We start from the raw sequence: 21,072 nt of genomic DNA on the forward strand, positions 1-21,072 counted from the left end.
AAATCCTTCCGGATTAACAAAATTTAAAACTCTGCACTGAAATTTTGATCATCATGAAAGATCGAGTGCTTTGTAGATGTATCAACACCACTATTGCGTCATTTTTCATAGAATGCCGGGTAAATTTCCGTAATCTGACATCGTGTCACTGAGCCATTACGTGAGTTTTTTTAATGCCTTAGAATTTTTTAAAACTTTGTTCCTGATGACGTCATGTAAATTGCACATTTTTCCATGTTCAGGAGAATGCCCTGCTGACCTGTTTAAATCTTTGTATGCATTATAAACAACAATATCCTGTAACTGAATGAAACAGCGCCCCTAGCCTCTGACAAGGTAAAAAACAACACAGAGAAAACTTAGGCTCTGAAGACTTTCTTCGTTGCAAATAAGAAACTTCGGTACAACTTTGGAAATTTGAGTAGTATTTCAAGCACACAAAAACAAAACTAAAATGTTGTCGCTAGGCTGCGAGGGCTTTCTTTGGCGCAATTAAGTGAGCTTCTGAAAAACTTCGGAAAATTTGTCGTGGTATTTCAAGCATTTGTCCTTTCTCTTAGTTTTACTATCGTAGTTTCCTGAGTTATGATAGATTAAATCAAGAGCATATCCATTTTTTTCTACATTCCTTTAAACGAATATCCAAAAAGATTTTGCGCTCTCCTAATAGTGGAGCTCGCAGAACGTAGCCCCATAATTATACAAAATGGTAGTAGTAACCCATCAAGCCGAAAAAATTTGGACTTATGACTGTACGACCGACCGTACAAGGTACTACTTTTAACATGCGTGGTCAAGTGTGCCGCGGGCACACCAATGCCACGGCTTTTGTCCAGCAGTCTGGTGGTCAGTGCACTGGGCTCCGAGTCGGACGACCCGGGTTCTAGTCCTGGCCGGGGCAAGGCGTTGTACCCTTGAGACGTGCGGGGAAAAAAATGCGAGCTCTGAATCTATATGTTACCACGGAATGACACTTACTTGCATGGCAAAAACTGACATCATGACGTTCCTTGTATGGCAAAAGCTGCAGTAATTTTCATCTCAATCATCCTCGAATAATCTGGGCTTACCAGACAGATGCTCCAACAAGTATATCGAGCAGGTTGTCAAGTACTGCGAAGTATGACTTTCTTGACAACATTTCTCTTAGACTTACAGAAAACTAAAGGATGAAAGTTTGTTCAAACATTCCCTCACAGCTCCGCGCCATTTTCCCGCCATTTTCCTTCACCATAGTCCAGCAATTACGTCACTTCTCTGGTAACATCCAACGGAGGGTAGAAACGTGATCAGTAATAGCGGAGCTCGCAGAGTGTAGCCCCATAATTATACAAAATAGTAAGAACCCATGAAGCCGAAAAAATCTGGATGTACGACCGTACGACCGACCGTACAAGGTGCTACTTTTAGCGTGCGCGGCCAACTGTACCACGGGCTCTATCTTATAATCAGTCCTCTACATGGACACGGAGAAGTTGCGAATGAAAATCCATTAATATTACCACGCACTTTATCCATAGAAGGGTCTTTAGTTTTGAAGAGACGTGCGGGAAAAAAAATGCGAGCCCCGCTTTTAGGCTTGCCTAAATCTATATGTTATGGGGTAATAGACTATACCCTTCGTTCCGTTCTTTTTACCGTTTCCTACTTACAAGGTAAGGCGCCGCAGCATGTAAAGTTGATCTCCTGGAGTAATTGTGACGACTTCGCCCTTCTCCCAACTCACCAGCGTGTTTAATTACTATTACCCTTGTGGAGGCTCCCGCCGAAAGCCTTCTCACCTTTACAAAACGTTGTTTCCATGCCTCAACCGCAAGGACAGGTTCCCCACTTGGCTGACACGTTCAAGCAACGTTCAGGGTTGCACTTTTTCCAGTAGACACGCTAAGGGCTGCTCTACTCCTGGATTACATCAATACTCATCCGTGTGGCAGGTGTAAGGTTGGAGGGGGGGAGGGGCAAAAATATCTCTAAAATAAGGGAAACGCTCCCAATTATCCTGCTCAAGCTTGTAACCTCATACGCTTGCTCTTTCGATGTTCCTAGGGTCAAAGCAAACAAAGATTGAGAAAGTCCCCCCTCCCCAGTTACCCTGACCTCAAAGAGGAAGTCCAGAATCTTCAGGATGAAAACACTTGCTAGAAATTTGGAAATACAAATGCTTCACATGGCATTCCTCGCTAAAATTCAACAGTCTCTCCGTAGTAACGAATTTCAAATAAAAAAAAAGGTTGAAAAGACTTCTTCACACTAAAATTCTCTTAGTCACATAACTGATGATGTTAAAAACACTCAAACAGTATTACAAGAGTATGACTTTAATTCCAAGGGAAAGTGGAAACTACAAATTCTGACACAGTTTCTAAGGTACTACTTGCTAACCTAACCTTTCAATCTTTGACAGATATACAAATACTTACATAAACTTTCACTAAACTATATTTCTACATCGACATCAATAAAATTAATGTAGGAAGCTAACAAAGTATATTTGCAACATATCACAATGGAAGTACTTTTAAACTTTGCATCCTCTCTATTTAGAGACTGATTGCTATCTAAACTCTTGTCCAGTCAAGAAACAAACTTAACAGGAAAAACAGTAAAACAGTAAAAAAAACCAGGTTTATGAGATCTATGGCAAGCATGTAAGTCACCAATAATTTCCCATGAAGCTTATTAACAATAAAAGTAGTGTTTTCAAGTTAGGTGTCCATGACGTTTAAAAATGCAATATAGAGAGAGATGCTAAACGAAATATGTTGAAACCAAAATAATCATCCCTTTGATGTAATGGTGGCACTTATTCTAATATTACATAAAGCTGTCAAGAAAAAAAAGGGCAAGGCAAACAAAAGTAAAGGGTGAGTAAACTGCCCTTCCTGGTGGAACTACCGACAGGTAAATGTTATAATGAGTAGTGTTAATTTTGTGACTACATGTTTATGTATAAATAAAAAAAATTAGTCAGTCTTCTTCAACTTCATCCTCCACCTCAAGCTCATGTTCAGCATCACCATTCTCTTCATCCCCATTAACTGCCTCAGGACTATCCTCCTTCTCATCCCCATCAGCTTCAACCTCTGCTTCAGCTTCCTCTTCTTGTTCCTCTTTCTCTGGACTTGGAGATTTCTTCTCCTCTTCCTCCACAGATTTGGATCTTGAGCGCTCTTTTTCTTTTGACTGTGAACGTGACTTGCGGGACTTGGAGGGTGATTGGGAGCGAGAGGAAGAACGATGACGCTTCTTTGGGGATTTAGAGCGTGACTTGGATTGACTTCGTGAGTGTGAATGGCTTCTGTAAGGAAAAAAACAAAGAGAAGTTTGATGACAGAATGCATTGATTACAAACTAAATTACACCTGCAATACCACATGTTCAAACTAAGAACAAATTTCTAACTATCAGTGTATACCTTTTCCAACAAAGATCACAAAATATTTGGATGACAGATGTCCAACAATCAACCCATGTTGAACAAAACCACTTCATGATCTATTAAAAACTGTACAAAACTTGCCTTTCTTTCTTTTTCATCTAGCCATTTAAAATTAACAACCTGTACGGGAGTTTTTCCAAGGAATCAAGAATATGTAGTTTCTTTCCATTTTCAAATGAGCCTTTAAAAAAGTTCAGTAAAAATACATACCTTTTTCTGCGTTTTGGGGAGCGAGATCGACTGCGACTGCGGGAACGTCGTGAGGAGGACCTCACTTTTTCCTAAATGCAAAAAATTAAATTTAGGATCCTGCCAACAAAGCAAAAAGACTAAGATGTGTTGCTGAAGTTTCCTCCCTCTAAAAGTTTCTGCAATCAATCTGTTCCTATCATAGTCACCACTACCAGGTTTGCACATAACTTTGCTTTAAAAAGAAAAAAATTCAGATTGTTTCTTGGCAATCTTAAGTAGAACATTTAGTCCCAAATGCCATAAAACCACCACAAGCTGTATGAACAATCTTGAAAATTCAAAGACACAATAACATAGAAATTATCTCATTCTCTTATGCAAGAAGGAAATCACAGCTTACAACTTTGAGACGGATACGTTTGCCATGCAACTCTGTATCATCAAGCTTTTTCAAAGCTGCCTTCATGTCTTCCTTGGAAGCAAACTCCACAACTCTGGAATGGACAATTTACTGTTAATGTAATGTACCAAACATTTATCTAATTCAATAGATAAGTTAAATAGACACAGTTGAAAAATCATTCACTGGTCACTAGACCAAATGCAACCAGAATCTTCCATTAGAACTTCTGACTAAAACTTTGCTGCTTTCATTAGAGACATTTACAATTACTTCTGTAACAAAATAAGAGTGATGAGTAATGAAATCCTAGAAGAAGACTTCAATTCAGCTTTGCTTCACTGACACAAATTCATAACACAACATAGGTAATATTTCATAATTTAGCAACTACATGGCAAGCACACTAACTAGCAACTACAGTAAAGTTCTTTTTTAAATATCATGCATAAGAAAAGATACACACCCTTCACCCTGCCTTCTCTTGTGTGCATCCGCAAATGTGACTTCTCCAGCCTTGGAGATATACTCTTTCAAATCCTGAAAATACATATCATTTTCAGCCATGTACGCTCTAAAAAACTTGGCAACATTGAGAGCAGAGAGTACATATGAAAAAAGTAGTCCTAGTCTTCGTTAGACCCAGGCTGAATGGAAATTTTGTTTTGCTGACCTTTAGGTGTAAAGTTCACACAGCCAATAAAATGTTATGTTTTACAGTTTCTAGACTTAAAGCACTCTCCACACCAAATAATATTTGAATATGAGAAGTAATCTGTAAAAAGGATGATGCTCTGTTAAAGACCCAATCTCACCATAAAGACTGACCCAGAATGAACATTAACTTCTTAAAAGACCTATTAATACTCTTTTTGGGCTGCCATCAATGGATCACTGTTCTTGAAACCATGATACTTACCTGTCCAACAATCTTTTTCATCAATTTAACAGAATGAAACTTTACATAACGGAAACAGAATGTGGCTGGCGTGCGCTGGTGGCCAACTGTAAGACTAAGCTCAGGTGAGAGAGAAATCACACGATGGTTGGACGGCCACAATAGCACTAACTTAAGCCCTGATTGTCTGTTTGGTGAGGCAAGGGTCGGAATGGAAATTTAACATGGCATGGTGCTCAAACGTCTTGGCACTTGCTGCTACAGTTGGTTGGGTAGCAAAAGTCAAGGTCAGATAGTGCACTCCTGGATCAAGGTCAAATTGCCATCTGACTGAGTGACCGACTGATTAGGACAAGGGCAGACGTACTGGCTAGGACATGGCAAAGCTAGGTTTGGATATCTACAGATCAAGAGGTGGCGATCGTAAAGTTATTTTTTTAAAGAAATTATGATAACTCCACATCATACCAATTGAAATATTTTCCTAGTTATGCTAATTGATTTGAGGCATACACCATTCTAATCAAATCAATTCAGTTAAAGTGCAAACAATCAGAAAGCTTTACAGTGAAAAAAAAAATTAAAATAAAAAGGCAGCTGAACAAAAAGGTTAAGTAAAAGGTATGCTTTCCTCATTCTCCTAAAAATTTGACAATCAAAGACTACTTGTGGATACTGATATAGCACAATTTTTATAGCATTGGAAAAAACTAGAGGTTAAATAGTGACGCATCCCACATATTTCCCTGTTCCACAAGAGAAAGATGATTCAAGACTATATTGTCTGATTGACATTCAACCGATAATTGAAAGGTAAAAAATAGTAATATTAACAATAATGACAACAGTGGTGACATAATAAGAATTTACAGGAGCTAACTCAAAAGCCTCATGGTTCCCCTATCCTCTGGGCTCCAACAATGATATCCTATGCTTCTTTTAATTTAGCCTGTTAATTATAAATAATTTTCTTATTTTATTGCCATTCCATTTTTTGAATCTTTTGCTTTATACAAAAAAGCATTCTGCATTTTTGGATATTCCATCATTATGTGTCTGAATATAATCCTGCAGTTCTGCTAATCCACTGTTCCTCCATTCCATCAGTCTTACACATAACTCAAGGTATTATACTTTGCAGCTTGCTTGCTTCACAAATTTAGTGGCCCTTTTAGAATAAGTTACTGATTCAAACAGTACAATACCCTCTTTTCAAAGAAAAAAAATTCCTCCATGATATGCAGATCACATCTATTGAGAAATTTCTGTGAGGAAAAGTTTTCATTTAAATTATGTGTCAATGGATGCCCCTGTGAACTAATTTTGGGTTGTTCATCTTAAATAGTGTTAATAGTGTTGTGCTAAGAACTAAAAAGATTGTATCTTAAGATCTACATAATTTGCTGATTTAAACAACAAAATGTTCTTTCTTTGAAGAAAAATTTTTACTCTAAGTTTTATGATGTGCCAATCATATTTCTGCAAGGAAAACTTATGCTTTTAACTGTGTGAATCCTGAAATAATTGAGGTATTTTTCACCTTCTGCTGTTTTCTGTAGTGTCATGGCATGAACTAAAAACATAGTGTGCCAGTGTCTGTAAGCCATCAAAAAATCACAAAAGGAGAGAACTCATCTGTGTATTGAGTGCGAATGTTAGACTACTTTGACACTCCAAAACAAATAATTAGTAGCACTAGGAAACATCAGGTAAAAACCAGGCAAGATTGGAATTCTATCATTACACGCCCTCATCTCAATGACATATGTGGATTTGCCTCCTATAGGAGACAGTAGCCGCAAAAAAACTAGTAAATGTAAAAATTCTAAACTTTGATGGTATGGAGACAGGACAAATTGCAAACATCAAGTTGCACAAACCTGCCAGTTAATCCGTGAAGAAAGATTTTCCACTGCAAGTCTGTGTTCAGTTCTGAGAGGTGGTGTGCGGCCCCGTCTCTGACTGCTCCTGCTGCTGCTTGAGGTGGTGACATTGAAATAATAGACAAAGAGATACTTTACAGACTGACTGTGGATAATGATATTCACAACATGTATCTCTGTGCAAGACATACATTTCAAACAACAGAGCAAGATACAAGCAATCAAGTTTAATTGAGGGACGAGAACACATTCAGAATAACTCAGTGTTAGTGTGGAAAACATACATGTACTCATTAATAGTTTTTCGTTTAATTTAAAAGTAAGAGTGACTAAGTATGAAATGTTATGCTACAAAGTAGTACTAAGTAAGTATGGGGAGGGAGGTCGTATGAAATTGAGCCGACGCAGGGAGAAAATGATGTTCAGTATAACAGCATGTCGATGACTTTGTCACACGTTATGTTTGTTTTGAAATTTCTGTGCTAGATTACTCACCTGGGTTGGCTTCTATAACCATAGTCTTGGCTTCTGGAAGGATTTCTTGCATGTTCCACGACGACTCTGCGTTAGAACGAAGAGGAAAAAGGCGATAAGCCAACTTAATAGAGTGTACTTCGTAAAATTAAGCAGGTCTAATAATTCAAGGTTAACCAGTAGGCAAAAGTTAAACCTTTATCACTATACTACACAGGTGACATTCAAAAAAACATTAATTACTGCAGCTTTCTTGTTTTAAGCCAAAGCGGCCGAGAGGATCGCATTGCTAACTTCAACTTAAGAGTAAAAGAGTTGAAAAGCTTACCTTTCACCTAACAGTTCCCTTCCATTCAAGTCATAAACGCAGTCATCGGCGTCTCTTGAATCATCAAATTCCTAAGGAAAGCAAACAATATGTATAAATTACGAACATGTTGCACCTAGCGATCAAACAAAGCTAGAAAATTCCACAAAATTTAGCAATAAGTTTTCCTCGTGGACTTAGCTTACCACAAAACCGTATCCAAGTTTAATGCTAACTTCCCGTATCCTTCCGAATCCCCGAACGAATCGTTCCAAATCTCTTTCTCTTGTGTCTCTAGGAAGTCTTCCAAAGTAAACTCGTGTGCCACCACGAGACATATTGAGCCACCACAAGTAAGGAAAAAGTCCAACGAGATTCAACAAAATGGAGGTTCACGAGGAAGCTGAAGAACCAACGCCGATGTCCCGGATGATCATGAAATGCTCCTTTTGTCTTTCACCTGGGCTCAGAAGTATACATCAATAAAGGTCCTATGTATCTCCTCCCCCATGAACAAAGACCTAGCGTAAAGCGGTGCCCATCAAAGGCGCGTTCAACAGAAGAAACAGAATATATTAAAGTTCACACGGCAACCAGGTGGACAATCAGAACTAGTTTGACGCTACTCTGGTTTGCAGATTTAAAGAATGTAACCGAAGAAGTCACGATTCATAGACCCAACGTTTCGACACTCCTTTCTAGTGCCTTCATGAAGGCACTAGACAGGAGTGTCGAAACGTTGGGTCTATGAATCGTAACTTCTTCGGTTACATTCATTAAATCTGCAAACCAGAGTAGCGTCAAACTATGTCAGAAGAAACAGAAGAAAGAAAGGAAAAAAACAAAAGAAAGAAAGAAAGAAAGAGAGAGAGAAAGAATGAAAGAAAGAAAAAGAAGAATTGTCCAATTGATATTCTTCAGGCGGTAAAGGTCCTTTGATGAAAGATCAAGCGGCTCCAAAGAGGAAAAATATTTATTCTCTCATCGTCCGCTACCAGAACCGCTCTTCATAGGCAAATTATTCCTTTCTTATTTCATATTTGCAAATTTGTAGAGCTGAGATATTAAATTTCGGGAAATTCGCATAGCCTGAACGTAGGATTGGTGGAAAGAGAGCTAGTTAACCTGTTCATCAAACAAGCGGCTTCCTTTAGACATACATACGTACATACATCCTTTATTTTGGTAAAGCAGGTTAAATAGATGGCAGCTATTGCTGATGTGGGCCTGCTATCTACTTTACACTATAATAAATTTATATAGACTGTTGTTTTTAATTTTTGTTAAGGTTGATAGAATAAATGTCATCATCAATTTCGATTCTCTTTCCAAAAAAAAAAACAAAGTAACAGCAGACAAATGAAAGCAAGAAGGGTATTTCGATTACTCGATTAAGTTTTAAAGATTTTTTGTGGCGATTGTGCCGCTTCAGGAGGCCATGGGCTCCTGGCCGCTTTTTAAACTACCTTTTTGGGGGCTATCCCACTTATTTTCCAGTAAACTTTAGATCACTGGCAAATTACCATTTTTTTCAGAGAATTTTCGATTTTTGAGGGCAACGAGTGGAAAAGAAAAAAAGTTAGTCATCTGAATATCCCCAAAGAAATATCGTTACTGGCTCGATGAAGACAAATCACCGCTGTCAAACTCTTAATAGTAACGCAATCTAATTTGTCTGGATGGAACGTGACACAACTGAGGTTCAAGGATTTGCCTCTTTTTGGCGTTCAAACTTGATCGTAACGCCTGGTGACTTTCGACTGGTGGCAAATCGTGATCACCAGGAAAGTCGTTGGGATCAGAGGTGTTTCAATTTTTTTTGCTATTTTTGAAACTCCTCTCAAACCGAAAGCATGATTTTGATATGCTTGCGGTGATGTCTTCGTGATCCAGGTCTTGTACCAGTTGATATGAAAAGACGGCGTGAAGAATTATATCGACATGACATCGACCTTCCTCCCTCCTTGTCGATTTGTCCTGTTTGTGGTACATCTGTTTCAAAAGAGAACATCGGTATTCATGTAGAGGAACATTTTACACAACCCTCCACATCGTCTGAGGCGAATCGATTCGATGATTTAGGTGAGATGAGCATTTTCGAAGCGCGATTTTCAATCGTGAAAAGTATTTTAAAAGCCTCTAGCAGGTATGTGGGAAGTAAATACAATAAGGTTTGTTTTTGTTTGATTTCAGTTCCGGGATTCTCGGATACAGTCGATTTTCGGGAATGTAATTACGGAAGATGTCAACAGATAGGTTAGTTAAATTGAAACTATTTTATTCCTGTCATGAGTGACGGAGAAAAACGTTTTTTAAAATCATAAAATGGTTTCCTATAAATATATTAATCCACGGTATCCTGTGCGAGTTTTACATTCAATTCTATACGTTTAAACACGTATTTCGTTAAAGGAAAGTTTGAATTGTCACGTTTACGTTAAAATCGTGAGATCAGTTTAATTGATTTTAAACAAGATGATTAGAAAGTCAAACAAGTAAATTAAACTCAATTAAGACAAATAATTAGCAAACATCAGCTAATGATGTTATTTCAATCACCGTTAAAGACAGGTTTTGACTAGACATTAGAACTGATATCATAAATTAGAATTTGAAAAATTTCAAAAATCAGTATTACTTCAATTGTTAATCAACCAAAGTTCAAATGTTTTATCAACTCCTATAGATGGCAGAGCCAAGCAGTCTTGCTTAGAGGGACAATCTGTTGTCACTGCCACAGAATACATGCCATGTAAGCTTTGAAGTTGAAAGAAGTACTTTGCAGAAAATATCTTGATTTCAAGTCTGCTGCAAAGAACAAAAACATAAACAAGACAATTTGGTTTCATCCTGCGATTTGATAAAGTAAATTGGCTACCATAGAGAGTTTCTAAGTTTTTAAAACTCTTGGGAGTGGTCAATTTACACTATCAACCCAATTAACAAAACCAAATTTTCCTGTAAAATCACCATCAACGCAGCATCACAGTTTCTTTAGAAACTTACCCCCTTTTTAAATATAAGCAGCTTTATAAAATGGTCATTAGAAAACAAGCTATTGTAAACAATATAATACAAATATTAATAAGTGTCTCAATGATGAATTTTTGAAGTGCATAAATATTTGGAAACATCTAGATGTACCTTAAAATAAAGCAATTCTTTGATGAAAATATTATTAAAAAGATAAAGTGCTACTACAAAATGACTACAAAAAAATCTGCTTTTCATTCTCTTGTTATTCCAATATTATTATTTTCTAAGAAGCACCAGCAAAAATATTGTTTCCAATCTTAAAAAAAGGGTTTTTTTGTATAATTTGTTACTCAAACTTTCTTCCATTACTAAATAATGTATAGGATAAGATAATGAGAGAATGAGATAGAGATATAATCAATATACATCATAAAGTTTGTCTTTGATACAGTCTAATTTTTGGGATAGAACCATTTCAAACACACTCGATAGTATATCATCATCATTATTGTCACGGCTATTGTTTTCTGTCTTAAAATATGACATCTTCACTCTATTAATTATTCTATATTCTTAGTTTCTGCGCCAGAGTGGGATGATCACATGTTTGCACACTCATTAGAAGATCAAGCCATAAATGACGCTACTACAAACAGTCTGCTAGGGGTAACATTTCAGCCACAGGAACAGTATGAAGTACCTGTGATTTACACTCAGAGTGATGCTGCTCTGGCTCAGGAACTTGAAAAACAGGTAAGGTAGATACATATCATTCCTGCTGGGTAATTTTCCTCCCTGGGATCACTGATACCCCTTCAAAATTTTCAGTATTGCTTGAAACCTTGTACAGCAGACAGTTGGGAAAATTACTAATTAAAATAATGTTTTGGGAGTGACAGAGTTGAAAGGATTCCATTTTAGTTACTTTGCTAGGGTTAGGAACTAATATTTTTTCCTTGATTTGCTTGTTGTAAATCTATTATGCTCAAAAGTACAGGCTCAAATTACAAACACTGTAAACCATCATTCTTTTATCACAAGTGATTAGAAAGTAAAAAAAGCTTCATATTGACTGTAGTAAAAGTTTAAGTTTTACACTTGATGCTCCTCTCCAGGACAGACTGTACTTTTTGATGTTAGATCAAATGCTGATTCTCTGTGGTAGCACTTTTATTAAAGTGGGAAATTAGATTTTTTCACAGTTTTTGTACTTAAAATAGGCTATTGTTTATTTTGGTTCTCGGTCTTAAGGAAATGGAACGACTTGAGAACCAACCATGTGAGTGGGATGATCACTTGTTGGCTCAGGCACTGGAAAGTGAACAAAGAAGAGAACAGGAGGAACAAAAACTTCAAGAGGATGAGGAGCTAAAGAAGCTTCAGGTTTTAACAAATGTTATTGATTTGATGAAGTGCTCTCAGCCTCCCATTTTTTTCATTGAGAAATACAGTGACTTAAAGGTCAGGGTACTGGACTAAAAGTGGACAGATTTCGTTCCCAAGCAGGGTAACTGGGTTGTGCTCCACGCCATTATCAGGCATTAGTTTGTTACATCTGTAAATGGGCTGCATGCACTTCAGCAAGCAGACTGTGTTTACTTTGTACCCAGACATAAAAGCATTAATATTCATTCTGACAGAACCCCCAGTTTATTGAAATTATGTCCTCTTTGTATTCTGCCTGTTTTAATCAATATGAGCTATATGGGCCTTGTTTGGATTGTCCCCTGTTGCGCGGCTGGTACTAAGGTGTGACCGTGGGTGATGGTTTAGCATCCCATTGAGGATAAATTAAATGTGTGGGGGGAGGCATGGTGTGCATGATGTGACTTGCACAAGAACGCAACATCATGATTCCATCTTAGGTTCAAAAACTAGTTCCTCTGTTTCAAGTCTCATGCACTGACTACCAAGCCAGCCATTGGCTTCCAACGAGCATGCCTTGTCTTTTTTCCCAGTTGGATTGAAAATTTACAATTATGGTTCAAATTAATAGAAAAGTGAAATCTGCAGAATCAGTTTACTGTTGAATCTATTTTTTTGCAATATCTTATCGAATGAATAATTTTGTCTTTTTCTCTTACCTCTTGTATTGAAAGTCCATGTATGGTATGACTTCCTCTGGAGGTTATGTCACTCAGTACAGTCGTGCCCTTGAGAGGGATGTGACCAGGAATAAAGCATCTGTGGGTGATTACTATGCCAGGAAAGCAGAAATGTTAAAAATTCTAATGACAGATAATGATAGTGGAGAATCATGCACCAGAGGTAACAGTGAGATTTTGTCTTTTTGTCCCATAAGTTGCTGGTATCAACTTATTATCTTTGGTTCTGAATATCTCAGAGAGATTTTCTTGACTTTCTTTGACTTCCATTTTGCCAAACTTTGTTCCATAGAAAGTGCAAATGCAGTCAATAGAATTAACACTCTTTAGGTAGCAGTTTGTTATTCAAATCAATGAAGCCATTGATAGCAATTTAAATACATTGTTCATTATTTCTTACTGAAGCCACTATGGATTAATCCAAATAATAAAAAGTTGTGATATTAACTGGAAGTGTTTACTTTTGTTTAAAGGCATAATTCCTCAACTTCATCATCGATATGATATGGGGGTCAGTGGCACCAAAGCTGCATGGCTAGCTCTAGATACAGATCATTATGCCAGCACTGTGGGTGATGCAGGCTGGGGGTGTGGCTATAGAAATTTACAAATGCTGATTTCTGCATTGCTAAAAATGGATACCTATAGACCAGTTATGTACAGTGGTGAGTGCATCATTTTAAAAACTTTAATTTTTCTTCAATATGATCTACATTCATAGGAAGAGAAATGAAGTTCAGAGGCTAAGGGGGTTCTAACCCTAGTTTAAAAGTAATCAGGAGATGCTTAAGATTTTTTGCATTTAAGTTCATGGGTTAGAGAATTTTTTTGGTGTAGAAAACTTTGACAAGTATTTGGTAGCTTGATGAAAGAGTTGAACTTTCATGAGATTGAATTATAAGGGGTTCTAAACAAGTTATGCATCACTAGCTGCAAATTTTTCTCATTGTGCAGCGTAACATTTTGAAATAAAAAGTTTATTTGCAATCAACTTACCAGTAGGAGTGATTATCTTGTGTAAGACTTTGATCCCAATGTTCATTTTTGCAATGCAGTTGTTGTTTCTTGAATTCATGGTTGACTGCTGCTTCTTGCATTCCTTTTTTGTTTTTGTTTTTTGTTTTTAACCTAATGATAATCTTTCCGCAGTATAGACAATCTTTAAAAGTGGATGTAGATACATGAATGTCCATTTGCTCAGGGTATCCACCTTTTGGAAGAGCCTGCTAGTTAAGTTTTGATCACGCAACTGGGAAACTAATTTATAATTTGTTTCATTTCTTTGTGTGATCAGTCGGTGAGAAGGTACCATCTATACCCAGAATTCAACAGTTTATAGAGGCTGCCTGGACAAGTGGTAAGAGGAAACTGTTAGTGAATGCTTTTAAATCTTCCAAGGCCCAGGGTCTGTTCAGAAAACAAGTATTTTCAAGAAAACACTGGAAAATTCCACATGCTATTGTCTTAGTTAAGTAAACAGTAGTATTGTGTATTTTAAAATATTAGTCAACATCTTGTGTAATGATTTATATTTTCTATCAGAATAAGGAAATGAATAAAATTGTTGTCAAAGTCAATGGGCTGGTTATTTAAATAAAGTTTAGCCATTGTTTAACAAACCCACATTCTAAACCATCTTCAATTTAGTGGAACCTTTCATCTGAACATTTTTTTTGTGAACAGTGTCAAGAGCACCAAAAGCTAATAGTAGATGGACATTTATTTAAATAATTAAATCAATCTTTTTATAAAAAAAATCCCAGAGGTCCATTGCTTGCATAAAACAGCAGTTTAGGTTAGACCTCATTTGAAGAACTGGCCCAATGAGTTTAAAAAATCACAATCATCTCAAGTACTTTCTGTATGAAAGGCAGCAAATTTTTTGCCCTAGTTACTTGTCAGGACCAATTGCTGCACTTAGGAGAAATACCTATTAGTAAAAACTAATCATTTCTTTTTGCTGTAAATTTACCTTAAAGGTTTCGACAGGCAGGGTTCTGAACAGCTTGGATGTAAATTGATCAATACCAGAAAATGGATTGGAGCCACAGAGATAGCAACAGTCTTTAGATCATTACAGATAAGGTACAGGCACCAGAGTCCTTCACTGGTTTGAGTTCCCTTTATCTTAGATGCTCATGATCAGCTCTCACCAGAAATGCCCTTATAAGACCCCCTTTCTCACAAGCCTCCCTCCTAAAGCTTCAAGCTTCTATTATGTCCCATCTCTAATAAGCCCCCTTTCTGATAAAGGGCCCTCTCTGATAAGCCCCCTCCCTGATAAGCCCTATCTCTTAAAAGCCCCCTCTCTAATAAACCTCCTCTCTAACAAGCCCCTCTCTGATAAGCCCCCTCACTCGAACAAGCCCCTCTCTATTACCCCCACCTCCCTCCTTTTTAGTCACATCTGGGTGTGAGAGGGTTAGACCTCCAGGAAAATGAGAGTGTTGAAAAGTAGACCAAGAGTAAGAGCTGAATGGCAAATTGTTAATGGTCAAGGCTGGCTATGGATGGATAAACTCAATGGCAGATGTTCAAACCCTGACATAGCTCCTTTCTCATGTTTTCCAGCACTTTAATCAGTATTTCATACTTTTATGTTTTTTGCAGAGCTAAGATTCTTGACTTCCACCAAGCCACTGGTTGTGATGGCACGCATCCTGAAATGTTTTCGTGGATAAAGCGTTACTTTAGCTGTAACATAAGCTCTGCAGCAGTCCCAGTGGGTTCCTCAGTTCTCAGACAAACCTCAATTCCTCCACTTTACCTTCAGCATCAAGGTTTGTAACCTTTGCTTGCTTGAGATTTGATTCATTTCATGAATTAAGCCATTCACTCTCAGGAGTGACCAGAACTTAATTTTTCACAGCACCTCTCTCTGCTCAAGAGTTTTAACCCTTTAACCACTTAGTGTGACTAACATCTAATTTCTCCTTACAATATCATCCCCGAGTCACCCCTTAAGGTCACAAGAATAAAAGAAATGATCACTAACTGAAGTAGCTCTTGATAGTTAATCAAATTCTCCTTGTCAACACCTTAGGAAATATATACAGAACAGTATGGTTAGTTGTTACCTACGATTGGCAGGTATCCCACCTAATAGGGGTAGCAATACCCCATGTCACTTCATGCTCCAAAGATAGAGACAAGCTCTGACAGCGATGAGTCAGGCTAGGACATAATACTCTACTTTTTGTCCTATAGGGCATAGTCGGCTGGTGATTGGAGTTGAGGAGCATTCTGGTAAGGATGGTGGTCTCTACCTCCTGTTGTTTGATCCCTCCCACTCAGCCAAACAGATGCAGAGCCTCTTGGAAGACATTAAGAGTAGCAGTTCTGGCTTGCGGCACTTACGACGGTCACTGAAGCAGATGAGGTGTAAGCAGTACCAGATCGTGTATGTAGAGGGAATTATGGACCCCCCAGAAATGGAACAAAGTAAAACCTTAGACTCTCTTAGAGTACCTTGAGAAAAAGAAGTAAGTTTGCAAGTTGTCATGGGGAACAAATTTATAAGCAATTAATCACAAGCAAACATCTTGCAAATCTAGTAGCAGTTTTCTTGTGTTACTTGAGGTAGAAGATTCCTTTATTGTGGGTACTGTTTGATATGTGGGCAAGTTCTTTAAACTCCAGCATAGTTAACAGTTCCAAATAAGATAAGGAAGAAGGTTTTGAAGTCAACAAAATGAAATAGACTACAATATGCGAAGGGATTGATAAAACCATAGGCTCTACAGTTATAGCTTTTGAAGTGATCCGTTTCTGATTGGTTTACAGATTAGTTTTGTAAATCATGAAAAAAAACTGGTAAAAGTGACTCACAAAGTTCTTGAGACTGAAAAATGTCCTTTTTTGGCTGAACCCTGAGCTATTCAAGTTGTTTTTTTCTCTGATGTCACATTTGATTAGGATGATATAACGCAACAAACGGAATTGCATGAAATTATGGCTAAATGGCTTTCGTTTGAATATCCACAAACGATATTATGGAACCTTAAAAAAGAGTAACTCAAGACAGGGGCTCATGCCCAAGATTTTATTCCAAAAGTGTAAGTGCTGGAAAATGTCTATTTATTTATGAAAATAACTTCAACAGTGCGAGAGTGTAATTAAATGGAACAAGAACATAGACATCTATTTATTGTTGAAATCGTATTTTTGGATATAGTTATGTTTCTATAGTTGAAAACTAAAGCAATGCAATTTATCTTATTTGTGGAGATGTGATAAAATAAACGCTTCAAGAGGGGACGTTTTGTACTTATTTTCTTCTAAGATTTTTAGCTGGATAGGTTTTTATTACTCAGAATTAACTGATAAACCCTTAAAATAGCAAGTAGAGTAGTTTAGGTCCACATTTCAAACAAAAGTTATCAAAAGTTATGGTGCCTTACTGCGTGAATTGGTATGAACGGTGCAGCAAATTTGACTGTGGCGCGTCAGAGCCTGGGGCGACTTTCTAATCCCCCATTTGGGTGACTCTTTAAGACTTCCAGTCTTTCTTCCATTGATTACAGTACCCTTTAATTTAATTGGCTTAGGAATAGCATCTTTTCTTCTCCAAAGCAGCCTCTTCTTTTCCTCTGGTAGCCAGCGAACATGCAGAGGACACCTTGGAAAGCCTAAATTTGATAGGCTGAGAGCTGAGCATGCATTCTCCGCATTTTCAAATACGACATGAGCACTACAATCACTCCGAAAACTGATCTTTCTTATCGGACCAAAGTGGCTGAAAATTTTTTGAAGAGATTCCACTGTATAACAGTTTTCTTCTCCGTGGTTTCGCCAGCGAACAGTTAAAGTTGTGTAGGGTGGAGAGTGCTGCACGCTGTACAGTCGTGTATAATCTCGGACAGATTTTTCCAACTGGCTTTGCTGGTAAACACTTAATGGTTGCAGACCCGAGCGCCATTTTGCAGTGGCCGCGTTATTCGAACTGTACACTTCCAGAGCTCTAACAAGGCCTGAAAAAAAAAAAAACTTCTTAAAATCTTCATCTGAATTGTATACCGTCAACTGTGATGTCTTTCAGCTATGGATCTACCAGAAACAAATGAAACGTCATCAGTACTTCCTTAAATTTAATCACTGAGTTGCCAGTCCTAGTTGCCATGTAAACGTAAACGCTGATATGGTTTAATACTGTTCAAGAGCTTTTGGGTGGAGACGCTGAGACGTGTGCATTCTCGCTTATTAGGCGCGCGAAGAAAAAAATAGCGATTTATTTCGCAACCAAACCAAGTTTCTTTTCACGAAACTAACACAGTAGGTGCTTTTCGTTACTCGAAAGAAGGAGTTAGGTACAGAGCCTGACATTCTTTCCAACGTCTCTTAAGTGTAGCTTAACCTACTTTCTGATGATCCTCTATGTTTCAGCGCAAAGAAGTCGGTGCTATTTTCCCTCTTCATAGCAACTAGTCACACCCCGCAGGCTGCATAAGGCGTCCCACAACCACTACGTTACATCGCCAAAACAAGGCACCCCTGACCATAGGCGAAGGACCCTCAAGACCTGGGGGAGGGGAAGACTTTCTTCCCTCAAGGAGGCCTCTAAGAGGCAACAAAGTGACATGATTCATATAATGAATATCAAGAGCATTTAAGGAAGAAGTCCATTGATTGGAATCAGCTACCGAGATGCTCTTAACGTTCGAAACATATTCGATGAAATATGTGGCACACAGCAACCTATAGGCTGTCAGGGGCAAAGCGATAGAGCAAGAATTCTCTAGACAGGCCGATTCTCAAATAATTGGAGGGCACGTTTGACAACACTTTTGTGGCGGCTTGAATTGAAAGAGCACTGAGCATCCTACCTTGGTATCTATAGGGATGCTAGTTTTCAAACAAAACTTTCATCTGGACAGGGTAATCACGCTGGCATAAACTTAAGACTCTACTTACATACCCGGAGATTCTCTTAAGGCCTATTTACACGGCACGACTTTGTCGCATGCGACAAGCTTACGACAGGCCTACGACATGACTTAAGAGTCGTAAGCGAGTTGTAGGTTTGATTTACACGAAACAATTCGTGTCGTAAGCCTGTCGTAAGCTTGTCGCATGCGACAAAGTCGTACCGTGTAAATAGGCCCTTACATAACCCTTCAGACAGCTCACGAGCGGCCGGTTTTCATTTCCTCCTTTAGTGTATCCTGGTGATGGCAATAAATAAGTTTTGCGGTCGTCCACATCTTCGATCTTGGCTAAAACGTCTTTTATTTGACTTTCTCTTCCATCTGTAAGATCCGCCCTCCTCTTGGCCCAGAGTTTAGTGTGTGGTTTGCGTAACGGTAGAACTGTCATAACGTGATCGAGAGAGACCGACATGATACATGAATTAAGCGTGCTACCGTGTCCACGCTATTCAGCCCTTGTGTTGACTTTTGGCGATTCAAAATGCTATGAAATTACGTCACAAAGAGGGAAACTGTTTGGTATCGCTCCACCATTTATCTGGGCTCATTAGCATAAATGGATAGCGGATAAAGCTATCCAACGGATAAATCGCTATCTAGCGGATACGTGCTAGCAAAACGTATAGCGTTATCCACAGGATTGAGATTTATCCAGTGGACAGTGTTATCCGGCGACTTTCGAACAACCGGGGCCAGAACTTTAATAGCGCGTGCTTTGGAAACACCTACATCATATCTCTTAGTTAGTCCGTGCGCTATGATTGGTCAATTCAGCTGACCGTATTTTACTGTCGGGCTCTCTAAATTCAAACGTTTATTTGAATTAAAATCATTCCCCTCAAGTTATACTCTGAGATAGAACAAATATTGTTCAAACCTTGTTTTCTCAGTCCGTACTGTAAATTATGGAACATCGTTTTTTTCTGCTCGGATTTATGGACAAGCGCTTCACGCAAAACCGTTGAACCGATAAACATTAATAGAATGTCACCCCCCCCCCCCATTGTGCACATTGTGTGCATGGATTTCCTTTGACAAAGGATGTGATGAAGGTAGGGTAAGCCTTATGATTTTCCCGTATTAGATAAGCATGCGCGAACAAAGATGTCCTATTAATTTTTTTTTGTTCCCAAATGTATTGTCTTAGCAAGCCTTTTAGATAGTGGCGGCCCGCCTTAAAAGTCTTCACTCTGGTTTTCCTTCAAATCGTACAAATCTTTCGCCTTTTACTAAAGACTTCCGTGGAGGAAAACAACTGAATGAGTCTATATAATAATTTTTTGTAGCCCTGCCCTTCGGCGGGGCTCGCTTGCTAATATTATGAGGAAAATAAAACATTAGATACCGAAACGAACTCATTCGTGTTTTTTGCTGGGTTTTTTCTGACCACGCTACCGTTTCTTACAATGTAAGTCGCACTTTTGAAGCTCGTGTAAAGAAGTCTCCATAAACCCTTTACACGTTAACATCAGTATGCAACTTCTCCATAATGTCTTCTTTACATTTCCTATGATACTGAAAGGAGAATATTTCTGATAATCAAGAGCTTTTTGAGTCCGGGATCATATCCTCTATTCTCATGAACTTAATATTTAATTCAGGGGCGACAATGTTGGAAGAGGTGCTCACCTCTTCAGGGATGTAAAGGATTTAACATAAAAGATCAGCTGTGTGTTTATGTTCGATTCTTACATTGTTCTTCGATTAAATGCCGAAATTCCAGAGTTGGGTGAGCACAACGACCATTCTGCATTCGAATATTTCGGACACAGATGAAAATCACAAGGAGCCAATGAAAATTCATAGTAAACAGTTCTAATCGACCTCTCACACCGAGTACAGTTGTTAGCGAGACTATTGCAATCCCTAATTAATTCGGACAACTTGGCCACATAAGAGAGAATAGTTTACGAACCGCGATGTATTTCTGATTGTCGCTTTTCAGATGAATTTCCCAGCCAAGAAAAACGCCCGTTATGACTGGAAATACGTTTACATTTTCTGGATGTGTAGTTAGGTATGTGTGGTCTAAAGCTACATATTCTCGGAGCCACTAAAAGGAAACTGACTATATGTAGACGGGTAGTACGTAATAGCCACGGGCAAATAAATTTGTGGGCTTGAGTAAATCTATCAATTACAAGTTATAGAAATCAACAAACATTTTGCATTATGAATAAATAAAAACACACAGGTTAGCTCGATCGGCTAAAAAACACGAGAATTTATAACGACTTACATAGGATCATAGAAAAATCACTTTATGTAAATATAAGGCACTAACCAAAATATTAAAATGATGCAAAAAGTGTTGGTCGCTAAAAATCCTACTCCACGTATTATCATTAAAACTGGCTGCAGAATCTACTTCTGTAGCAGATAAGGGTACATCGCTCCAGACTCATGCAGCTGATGCAGCAAATGTGGGTCCGCCATCAGTTTGGTTACCTATTTGAAGGATTTTTCTGGTTTCC

The 21,072-nt window shown here is 38.1% G+C and overlaps 3 protein-coding genes and 1 non-coding gene across 6 annotated transcripts; 2 read left to right on the forward strand and 2 right to left on the reverse strand.

The window, feature by feature from the left end:
- Positions 1 to 2,302: 2,302 nt before the first annotated feature.
- Positions 2,303 to 8,046, reverse strand: LOC113672006 (serine/arginine-rich splicing factor 5). Of its 2 annotated transcripts, none has more exons than XM_027188277.2 (8): positions 7,800 to 8,046; positions 7,615 to 7,685; positions 7,308 to 7,373; positions 6,810 to 6,903; positions 4,498 to 4,571; positions 4,032 to 4,125; positions 3,650 to 3,720; positions 2,303 to 3,298 (listed from the first exon to the last, which is right to left on the reverse strand). In XM_027188277.2, the coding sequence occupies exons 1-8, from the start codon at positions 7,929 to 7,931 to the stop codon at positions 2,968 to 2,970; spliced, it is 933 nt and encodes a 310-aa protein (XP_027044078.2). In that variant the 5' UTR covers positions 7,932 to 8,046; the 3' UTR covers positions 2,303 to 2,967. The 2 variants fall into 2 exon arrangements, with proteins under 2 accessions (XP_027044078.2, XP_027044076.2); XM_027188275.2 differs by having other exon boundaries at positions 6,810 to 6,906.
- A 1,243-nt stretch (positions 8,047 to 9,289) lies between these two features.
- Positions 9,290 to 16,931, forward strand: LOC113672049 (zinc finger-containing ubiquitin peptidase 1). Of its 2 annotated transcripts, XM_027188326.2 has the most exons (11): positions 9,290 to 9,675; positions 9,787 to 9,849; positions 10,280 to 10,345; positions 11,147 to 11,322; positions 11,821 to 11,952; positions 12,669 to 12,837; positions 13,148 to 13,339; positions 13,969 to 14,031; positions 14,654 to 14,759; positions 15,285 to 15,454; positions 15,882 to 16,931. In XM_027188326.2, exons 1-11 carry the CDS (start codon positions 9,504 to 9,506, stop codon positions 16,145 to 16,147), a joined length of 1,575 nt encoding a protein of 524 aa, XP_027044127.2. In that variant the 5' UTR covers positions 9,290 to 9,503; the 3' UTR covers positions 16,148 to 16,931. The 2 variants fall into 2 exon arrangements, with proteins under 2 accessions (XP_027044127.2, XP_027044128.2); XM_027188327.2 differs by lacking the exon at positions 10,280 to 10,345 and having other exon boundaries at positions 9,300 to 9,675.
- LOC113672056 (uncharacterized) lies at positions 16,459 to 19,120 on the reverse strand. Its single transcript, XM_089214186.1, has 2 exons — positions 18,761 to 19,120; positions 16,459 to 17,644 (listed from the first exon to the last, which is right to left on the reverse strand). The coding sequence occupies exons 1-2, from the start codon at positions 19,008 to 19,010 to the stop codon at positions 17,061 to 17,063; spliced, it is 834 nt and encodes a 277-aa protein (XP_089070312.1). The 5' UTR covers positions 19,011 to 19,120; the 3' UTR covers positions 16,459 to 17,060.
- Positions 19,121 to 19,783: 663 nt separating this feature from the next.
- On the forward strand, positions 19,784 to 19,904 carry LOC113672060 (U5 spliceosomal RNA). Its single transcript, XR_003446301.2, has one exon. It is a non-coding gene; the product is annotated as a U5 spliceosomal RNA (small nuclear RNA).
- The last annotated feature ends 1,168 nt before the right edge of the window (positions 19,905 to 21,072 follow it).

This window comes from Pocillopora damicornis, chromosome 8 (assembly GCF_964200805.1).
Source record: "Pocillopora damicornis chromosome 8, jaPocDami1.2, whole genome shotgun sequence".
Classification (NCBI taxonomy): Eukaryota; Metazoa; Cnidaria; class Anthozoa; order Scleractinia; family Pocilloporidae; genus Pocillopora; species Pocillopora damicornis.

Excerpts from the sequence above, each read along its gene's own strand:
- LOC113672006 (XM_027188275.2), bottom strand. The coding sequence starts at position 7,931 with ATGTCTCGTGGTGGCACACGAGTTTACTTTGGAAGACTTCCTAGAGAC. Across the intron at positions 7,686-7,799 it reads AACTTGGATACGGTTTTGTG|GAATTTGATGATTCAAGAGA; the intron begins GTAAGCTAAGTC and ends TGCTTTCCTTAG. Across the intron at positions 6,907-7,307 it reads GGTTATAGAAGCCAACCCAG|CAGCAGCAGGAGCAGTCAGA; the intron begins GTGAGTAATCTA and ends CACCACCTCAAG.
- LOC113672049 (XM_027188326.2), top strand. The coding sequence starts at position 9,504 with ATGAAAAGACGGCGTGAAGAATTATATCGACATGACATCGACCTTCCT. Across the intron at positions 11,323-11,820 it reads CTCAGGAACTTGAAAAACAG|GAAATGGAACGACTTGAGAA; the intron begins GTAAGGTAGATA and ends CTCGGTCTTAAG. Across the intron at positions 14,760-15,284 it reads TTTAGATCATTACAGATAAG|AGCTAAGATTCTTGACTTCC; the intron begins GTACAGGCACCA and ends TGTTTTTTGCAG.
- LOC113672056 (XM_089214186.1), bottom strand. The coding sequence starts at position 19,010 with ATGTCGGTCTCTCTCGATCACGTTATGACAGTTCTACCGTTACGCAAA. Across the intron at positions 17,645-18,760 it reads TGTAAGGGCCTATTTACACG|GCCTTGTTAGAGCTCTGGAA; the intron begins GTACGACTTTGT and ends TTTTTTTTTCAG.